The sequence below is a fragment of the Eretmochelys imbricata genome, chromosome 14 (genome assembly GCF_965152235.1).
Source record: "Eretmochelys imbricata isolate rEreImb1 chromosome 14, rEreImb1.hap1, whole genome shotgun sequence".
NCBI lineage: Eukaryota > Metazoa > Chordata > Testudines > Cheloniidae > Eretmochelys > Eretmochelys imbricata.
This window is the reverse complement of record NC_135585.1, coordinates 14,507,755-14,517,244: the sequence shown is the minus strand read 5'-3', so window position 1 is coordinate 14,517,244 and position 9,490 is coordinate 14,507,755. Positions and strand designations below refer to the sequence as shown.

The 9,490-nt window shown below is 47.3% G+C and overlaps 1 protein-coding gene across 1 annotated transcript; it reads right to left on the bottom strand.

The window, feature by feature from the left end:
- Positions 1–939: 939 nt before the first annotated feature.
- OTOP2 (otopetrin 2) lies at positions 940–6,628 on the bottom strand. Its single transcript, XM_077834011.1, has 6 exons — positions 6,223–6,628; positions 5,583–5,719; positions 4,791–4,849; positions 3,596–3,726; positions 2,068–2,963; positions 940–1,110 (listed from the first exon to the last, which is right to left on the bottom strand). The coding sequence occupies exons 1-6, from the start codon at positions 6,626–6,628 to the stop codon at positions 940–942; spliced, it is 1,800 nt and encodes a 599-aa protein (XP_077690137.1).
- Positions 6,629–9,490: the final 2,862 nt, after the last annotated feature.

Sequence of the window (9,490 nt, the reverse complement as noted above, 5' to 3'; positions counted from 1 at the left end):
CTGAAAATCAATAAATAATTTTTTTATATAAAATAAGTTCATATGTTTTTTAAAAAATCATTAAACTATTTAAAAAATCCTTTTAATTCTCGTAATAGAATTAACCGTCGGCCCTGATTCAGGAAAGACCTTAAGCACGTGCTTAAGTCTATTCCTATTCAGGACTGCACTTAACCATGTGCTAAGGGCCCGTTGGCTTCAGTGGGAATTCAGCACATGAGTAGGTGCTGTCCGGAATAAGGATGCTTTCAGTCATTCTGGGCCTTGGCTGATCAGCAGCTATACAGTCTCAATGAGGAGAAAGGGGATGTGATCAAAGACAGTATTGCAAAGCCGTCAGGACTGTGGTCGGATAATGGGGAGAAGAGAATTCTAACGTGATTCCAAAAGCCTTCAACATCCACCAGTTCAGTTTTCATGTCTGTGATTCTTCTCCTTTGCAATGGCTCTCCCAGCAGTGGGATGTAGCTTTGTGTCCCATTTGCCTTGCGCACCTGAGTTATGTCATTGAAGCCAATGGATCTCTTAAAGCGAACGGAATTCAGCCTGCACATAGATGGGCTCTGACAAGGTACTGAGTGCCCCCTGGGAGAATGAAGTCAATGACATTGGGAGCAGGCAGCAGGATCAGGCCCTTAGTAGGAAGGGGTATCGATTTGAATGAACTGCACGTGGTTTTCATTGCCCTACTTTGTACACGTTCCACTTTTCTAAAAGCCTTAGAACTTAAAGCAATAATTGAAATCAAACACGCGCACTCATACATGAGTAGAAAACAACATCTGGGACTATGAGTGGATTATTTCCACAGTGGTGCAGTAATGCCCTGTCATCGCTAGGGCGTGAGATGCATGCAACCCCCAAACCCTTCAGTACAGCCGCTCAGACTTTCAGTCCCGGGGCGGGAAAGGTGGGTTGATAGAGCAGGTGTTCTTCCTTTTAGGACATGATGTAGACCTCCAGTAGGCTGGCCACTGCGTGCATGCGGTAGAAGATCCCGAAGGGCAAGCAAATGTCCACAATGGCAGCCCACATCGAGTAGCCGTAGAAGTTGAGTTCCTTGTCGTTGTCGAACTGCGGCCGGGCGCCGAATGCTGGCATGATCCAGAGCTGTTTGGAGGTGGGAAACAAACGTGACAGTCTCAGTGAGAGGGATGGGATGGGGTGAGAAGCTGTAGCTGGTGCTAAGAGCTTCAAAGGGCAGAAGAGTCAGGGAGAAGGGAAAGGATAAATCTTCTAAATTCAGGACCATATTAGAGACAGAAAAAGAGTGGAGGCTCTTTATCTAAATCGTCTCTGCCTGGTTTGTTCAGAAGCCGTAGCTCCTGTGAAATGTCTGTATTTCCTCCACAGCTCTCCTGTAAATCAAAATGCCTTCAAAACACTGTGGGGGAAGGAAGGGGGTCATGCTACATTTAATTGGCTTCCCTTAGGGCTTACAATGAAAATCGTGGCTGCTAATCAAGTGTAATTGCTAATCAAAGGCAGGCTTCTAAGTGAAGCTCTTCGGGGCCAGATTCTGCTCTGAGCTACACCTGTCAATAGAGATCCTGAGAGTACAATTTGACCCATGGGGTGAAATCCTGGTCAATGGAAGTTCTGTCATTGGCTTTAATGGAGCTAGGATTTCAAGCATGATACTTCAATACTGATCACCTGATATCATGTCTTTTGCTGTCTAACATATAACAAAATGGCTTAGATCAGGCTCTAAATGCCTTTTCCCTACATTAAAAAGATAGCATCCAAGGATTAAGCTTAATGAAAAATATTGGGCCCCGATTCTCCTCTCCTTCGCACTGATTCTACAACGTTATGGGCTCCAGTTCTCTGCTGGCATAAATGGGCAAAAAGCCACTGAAATCAAGGGAGCTGTGCCTAGTTACACCAGCAGAGACTGTTTTCCAATAAGTCCACTGACTTCAGTGCAGCATCTTCTGATTTAAGTGAGAGATTTAAGGTAAGAAAAAGGAACGTTTTCCTTAGACCACATCCTCTTGGACATGACTTCCTGCCCTCCACTGACCCACCCACCTCCCAAAAAATCCCTTTCTGACTGTCACTTACAATTACGTTGCACAGGAGCAGGAACAAGGAAATCTCCTTTAGGAACTTCCTCCTCCATTTCACCTTCTTGGGGACCATTATGGACTGTACCACGTCTGAAGGCTGAATTGCTACCGCACCTTGACCGTGGGGCAAGGGGGATGGCAGGGCACTGCTGCTTTCGGGGACGCGAAGGGATACGGCATTGATGTTGACAAAGGTGAGTCCATATAGGTCCTTCTGGTGAGGATGAATTTTGTGGTCATCTTCTAGGGGCTGCCGATGAAGGCCTTCGATGATGAAGATGTTCTGGAAGGTGTGCTGGGCGATCATCAGCAGTGAGTAGGTCAAGTTGAGGGCACTTATGGCATCCCTTGGAGTGCTGGCCACCACAGCCACAATGGAGTAGTAGGAGATAGCATATTGCCCCACGGCAGCCCCCAGCAATAAGGCCATGTCCAAAGTCCTGGTTGGATTCTTGTGGTGGTCCATGTCTCTCTTATCAAACCTGTAGACAATGGAACCTCCGATGCAGACAAGAGACATCAGGCTCAGGCAAACTATGTTGAAGGTGTAATACATGATGAGTGCTTCATTTTTCTTGTCTGGCTGGCCACTGGCATTCACCTGCACCTCATAAACAATAAGGACCGCCAGGCCGCTCACCAGTATCAAAAGCCCCAAAATGATGCCCACAAAGAAGGTCCTTCTGAAGAGCCTGAACTTCAGGTGGTGGATATGGTGGGTGTGGTGGTCTATGAGGCGTCCAACATTCTTCCACATCACATACAGCATGGCAGAGGCAAAGAGACTGTACTCAATGTTGAAGGGATACAACCAAAAATAGCCACTCTGGAAGATCTTGCAAATTTCACTGGTACAACTACAGCCTTCTATTGAGTCACTTGCCGTTCCAGCTGGAACAGGAAAAACACATACATGTTACATTGTTACTTGTGGGGAACAAGCACTTTTTAACAGACCTGAAGAGCCTCACTCTGGAGAATGATGGTCACTAAAATGCAGGACCAAAGATACAAGTAGATCTCATGACCCCAAACCCCAGGGTTGCCTGGACACTGAGAGTCCACCCATTGAAACCTCAGCCTCCCTTTGGTTTCTGCCTTTCGGAATTGCTTTCCCCCTTGTCAAACAATTGGTTTAGTGAACATTCTTCTCTTATCTGGGCATGTCCTGAATCCCTTCTTCCTTCCTTTCGTCTTCCACCCTGGTTCTTTCTTTCATTCTCTCTCTTTCCTTTCCTTTTCTTTTCCTCCTCTCCCCTCCTCCTCTTCTGTTCATTCTAGGTTCTCTCTCCATCCCCATGACTCCTGCTGGACACAAAGCAAGACACGAATACTAAGGTCCAGATTGGAATACCCCTAGTCACACAAGATAGCACCTTACTCTGGGCAGTCCCCTTGCATTCACTCATCAATGAAATTGCTACTGAGACGGAGTAAGGGTATCAGACTCTGATCCGGAGAAAGACTTCTAACTCCGTAGCCTCAGCTCCAGAATTAGCTGGGTTTACTATTGAGCAAATTACCTTTCATGATCCATCTGTGTGTTCCTTCTGTTACATTCTGGAATTTTGTGTGTGATTTATGCACGGACTCGTCCGTTACAGCCGACATCCACACGGCTAGATTAGTGGTCAACGTCAGCATCAAGCCACACCTGTATGAGAGAAGAGACAGATAGAATCAAGGCAAAGTCTGCTTCTCTGGCACTTATCCTCTCTAGGCCTCAATGCACTCTTCAAACATGAGTGAATTAAGCCTTGCCTCTGTGAGACAGGCAAGTATCAGTATCCCTGTTTTATATATGGAGAAACTGAGGCACAGGGAGGGGAAGTGACTTCCCCCCAGTCACACAGGGAGTCTGTGGCAGGGTCAGGAAGAGAACCCAGGTGTCCTGATTCCCTGTCTGCTGCCCTAACTGCTCTCTCTCATTCCCTTCACTCTTCATACCATCTACCCTGCCCGGTAAGCACCAACTAAGTCTCGTCTCTCACTGTTTCTGGCTCAGTCTGTCACAGGGTGCGGATGGAAGTATGTAGAGTAATTGGTCAGGGTTGGCCTGTCCAGAAAGGTGGATCCAGTCTTGCGAAAGTGAATATGATCATCTGAGGTCTGGTTTCTCATTCCATCAGCCTTTTGATCTTCCTGACGCTCCTTTGTGTTCCTTCCTAGTACCGGGGAAGTGACCAGGACTTTTTTTTAAAATTTAAGTATTATGTGCTAGTGTAAGGCTGTGCCTCTGCATGGGGATCAGTCTTCCTGCTTCTGGATCTTAAAGGGTGAGCTGCTAGTACGGGAACGCCCATGGTAGCCGGCTCATTGACATCTATCTGTGGGTCAACCACCACTAAGGGGGGACAGAATGCCACACTGCGTGGGCCGGGATTACATTGGAGAGGCGCTCAAACCAAAACCCTGGCTCTGCCTCTCAGTTTTGCAGCTGGCCCCCATTTCTACAGCTTACTGAACCTGATCTGTGAACGGACCCTCCCCTTTTAGCACTTCAGGGTAGCTGGGAACCAAGTGGCAGCTCTCCACTTTTCACCACGGGACCATCTCTTCTGTGTGCCTGGTAGGATAATCCTGTAACAGACCCATTGACATGAAAGAATGTAGGAATGTTCCGCTTGTAGCTGCAGCGAATTGCAGGGGAGGCTCGCAGCGGCAGAGGAATGGGGACCAGTGCAGAAGAGGACACGCCCAGCTGGGAGAAATACTCGCCTGGTAACGTCCAGGTGCACGTGAATGCAGTCTTTGGCAGAAATCCACAGAAAGTACGTCTGGAAGAAATATAAGTGTTGATTAAGACTGACCCTCAAAGTGGCAGCGTCAGACTAGAAACAGACCCGGTCACTTCCATGCTCTGCAGAATGAAAGTCAGGCCCTGCCCTATTCTCTGCTGCACTGGGCCCATTTTCCCAACCGTGTCGCTCCTCTGCCATTTACTTTGCCTTGTGCTGTAGCCCTCCTATGCTCTCCACTCTGCCTCTGCAGCTCCTTCTTCTGCCCACCATTGCTGCACATCAGGCTGCTCCTGCTTATCCCTTGCTCCCATCCAGCCCTCTCTGCTCCACAGTATTGACATCCATCAGGGGTTCCCAACCTGGGGGTTGAGACCCCACAGGCAATCATGAACAGATATCAGGGGTTACAGCCATCCTGCCCTTTCCATGTTGCTAAATGGGAGAGAAGTCCTGGCTAGAACCTGGCTGGGGGGTTCAGGTGACCAGTCCTGCTATGCAAATAATAGCAGGTCATAGTATGGAAAAGAGTTATGAACCTTGACCTAGAGCAAGTCACCGCAGATCAAATATGGTTTGGCGGACGGGGAAGTGTGCTCCCTGAGGAGTTTAGTCAGCTGAGTTTGCTCTGCTAGGTTAGAATGGATCTAGGAGTGAGCTAAGCTCGCTGGGCAGAGACCGGTCCAAGAGTGATCAGCACCCCAGGAAGGTCAAGCATTGTCCCTGAGCTCACCCCCCCTGTCCCCCGGGCACTGAAAGAGCCCACGCTCACCTGGACGATCACAAACACAGCCTGCACGATAGGGTAGATAATTTTGATGGCGGACAGGCAGTTGTAGAAGCTGGAGTAATACCCAGTTTTAAACACGTCCATCACGAGGGTGAAAATGGCAAACAAAACCAGGCCTCCTGTTGAGGAAGCAAAGGCAATTAGAGATGACGTGCACATGGTGGGGGTGGACAGGTAGACGTAGGTGAGCCCACACTTGTCTAGACAGACAGTGGAGGGAGAGAAATGGCATTGCCATGTAGAGGCAGATGGCGTTTTGGGCTTCCCCTTTATAGTAGTCCCAGTTTTCTTTTTACCCTAAAGCCTACAAATCCTTTGTACCAACAGCCCTTGGAATGGCGAATGACAAGGCTGAAAAATAACAGAGTACGTCGGAGAACCCTCCTGTGTAAGTACCGGATCCAGCAGGTTAATGAGACTGATCATTGGAGCAGTCAAACCCTCAGACCCAGTGCACTAAGGAAAGGAACCTTCTGTAGTTCTCTGTGAGTGATGTTTTGAGAAGGGCCCCTAGGAGGCCATCTGGGCAATGCTTTGCCCACAGAGTGCTTAGCTCGTATGGGATCCCATCTCCATCCACCCCCCCTGCCACCCCAAGGTATCACCCATGGTGGCTTTCTACCTCTCAGCCAGACAGGTCCCGCATGGGAGTCCTTGTATAGGATGGCATCCTGGCGCTTAGTGGTGACGATGAGGTAGAAGAGTGTCCAGGCAATACAGATCAGCATCATGATGGTCAGCAGGAAAAACACGTCATAGTCGTGCACAGCTACCTGGTTGAAGGCTGCACTGCTCACCAGGGTGCAGGCCAGTAGCACCAAATTGACGGCCAGCAGGACTGAGAACATGCGGCCTCCTTTCTTCCAGATCTCCTTGGGGTTGTGTGTCGGGGGGGGCAAGTGCGGATGGTGGCCCAAGGAGCCTGTTGGGCTGGAGGCCCTGCTGGCAATGTCTTCTCTCTGACCGGAGCCCATGATGGAGTCTTCGCGGCTGATCTCGCTGTCTGTCCGCACGGGCTCCTCTGTCATGGTTCAACTAATGCCAAAGCCAAGTGTTACTGCTGTCAGGAACAGAACCCCAGAAATAAAAGGATCACTCCATCTGAATCATAGAATCATAGGACTGAAATGGACCTCGAGAGGTCATCTAGTCCAGTCCCCTGCACTCATGGCAGGACTAAGTATTATCTAGACCATCCCTGACAGGTATTTGTCTGACCTGCTCTTAAAAGTCTCCAATGATGGAGACCCCACAACCTCCCTAGGCAATTTATTCCAGTGCTTAAGCTTCCTGACTGTTCAGAAGTTTTTCCTAATGTCCAACCTAAACCTCCCTTGCTGCAATTTAAGCCCATTGCTTCTTGTCCTATCCTCAGAGGTTGAGGAGAACAATTTACCTCCCTCCTCCTTGTAACAACCTTTTATATACTTGAAAACTGTTATCATGTCCCCTCTTGGTCTTCTCTTCTCCAGACTAAACAACCTCAATTTTTTCAGTCTTCCCACACAGATCATGTTATCTAGACCTTTAATCATTTTTGTTGGTCTTCTCTGGACTTTCTTCAATTTGTCCACATCTTTCCCGAAATGTGGCGCCCAGAACTGGACACAATACTCCAACTGAGGCCAAATCAGCACAGAGTAGAGTGGAAGAATGACTTCTTGTGTCTTGCTTACAACACTCCTGCTAGTACATCCCAGAATGATGTTTGCCTTTTTTGCAACAGCGTTACGCTGTTGACTCTCATTTTGCTTGTGGTCCACTATGACCCCCTGGATCCCCTTCTGCAGTACTGCTTCCTAAGCAGTCTTTTCCTATTTTGTATGTGTGCAACTGATTGTTCCTATGTGGAATACTTTGCATTTGTCCATATTGAATTCTCTAGTTTGTCCAGATCATTTTGAATTTTAATCCTATCCTCCAAAGCACTTGCAATCCCTCCCAGCTTGGTATCGTCCGCACATTTTATAAGTGTACTCTCTATGCCATTGTCTAAATCATTGATTAAGATAGTGAACAGAACAGGACCCAGAACTGATCCTTGCGGGACCCCACTTGTTATGCCCTTCCAGCTTGACTGTGACCCACTGACAAATATGCTCTGGGAATGGTTTTCCAACCAGTTATGCACCCACCTTATAGTAGCTCCATCTAGGTTGTATTTCCCTAGTTTTGTTTATGAGAAGGTCGTGTGAGATAGTATCAAAAGCTTTACTAAAGTCAAGATGTACCACATCTACTACTTCCCCCTTTCCCTCCCCCAATCCACAAGGCTTGCTACCCTGTCAAAGAAAGCGATTAGGTTGGTTTGACATGATTTGTTCTTGACAAATCCATGCTGACTGTTACTTATCACCTTATTATCTTCTAGGTTTTTGCGAATTGATTGCTTTATTTGCTCCATTATCTTTCTGGGTACAGAAGTTAAGCTGACTGGTCTGTAATTCCCTGGGTTGTCCTTATTTCCCTTTTTATGGATGGGCACTATATTTGCCCTTTTCCAGGCCTCTGGAATCTCTCCCATCTTCCATGACTTTTCAAAGATAATCGCTAATGGCTCAGATATCTCCTCAGTCAGCTCCTTGAGTATTCTAGGATGTATTTCATCAGACCCTGGTGACTTGAAGACATCTAATTTGCCTAAGTAATTCCTAACTTGTTCTTTCCTTATTTTAGCCTCTGATTCTACCTCATTTTCACTGGCATTCACTGTGCTCGAAGTCGGATCACTACTGTTTTCTCACAGGGTGGCACCTTTTGTGCAGTATGCGCATGCCCTGCTCCTGCTGTTGTTGGAATGAGATTCAGGGTTGAACCAAAGGGGAGGGTGAGAGGCAGGGGGTTCAAGGGAGATGGAACAGTGGGGGAGGACGCAGAAGCCAGCATGCACTAAAACTAAGGATGAGCTGACTTCTGACGTTTCTCTCTCCAAACTCCCCACGCATTCAGAGAAACACCTGCTGCAACTGCGTTTCTCTGAAGGAACTTTGCCAGCCAGCACGCTCTTGGGATAAGATCCGGTGAGGAGCCGATATGGAGGGCTAGAGAATGTTCAGTAGCACAGGTGAGTGCAGCTCCTGGGAGGAGACACCTGAGGGGACTTCCCCCCCCCCCCCCGCCTGGCTTTGTACCATTCTGGTGGTGTTCCCCTCAATTCAAGGTGTGTAACTTATCTTCTCCTGGGGTTGCACCTTTTGTGCTGTGTGCATGCCCTGCTTCCACTGTTAGTGGAATGAGATTCAGTATCTGTCTCTGCTAAGGGGAATCATTAGATCTGAAGAAGCCTGTTTAAAAGGGCAGCAAGACATTTCCTCAGTAGCATTTGGTCACTGAGACCCTATGGGCTGCACTCACTGTTTTGTCACTTTTGAAAACTCAAATCAATGCTGCAGAGCTAATTCAATGTCAGTTTAACACAAATATTAACTCCCCAGGGTAACACACCCCTAATATATAATATAACATTTAAATGTTTATTGACATGAACTATTGGAAGGCATGAGAATGCAGGCAAGATCAAAGGTCTTAGGGCAAATGACCAACATGGTTTGATTTAAATGCCAGCCACAAGACATGCAGACAAAATGTTATGCTTCCTGCAAAGAAACAGACCTATTACAATGATAAACCGAATAGAATAGGAATCCATTAGAAAAACACAGTGTAGTTTGCAGCAAGCTTAGGCACTAAAACAGGTTCTTTAGTGAGCTTGTCTAGCTTTCCAACTCCTCCAAAGCCTGTTACAAATAGGTTAAGCTCAGTGCTTTATTAATATTTTATAAAACTTTGAATTTATCACTAAGGAAACCTGGGCTGAAGTATCTCTGAGATCAAAGCTATTATTAAAGCCAAAAGCCATTCCACCAACCTGCTTTTACGCCTGCCAACTG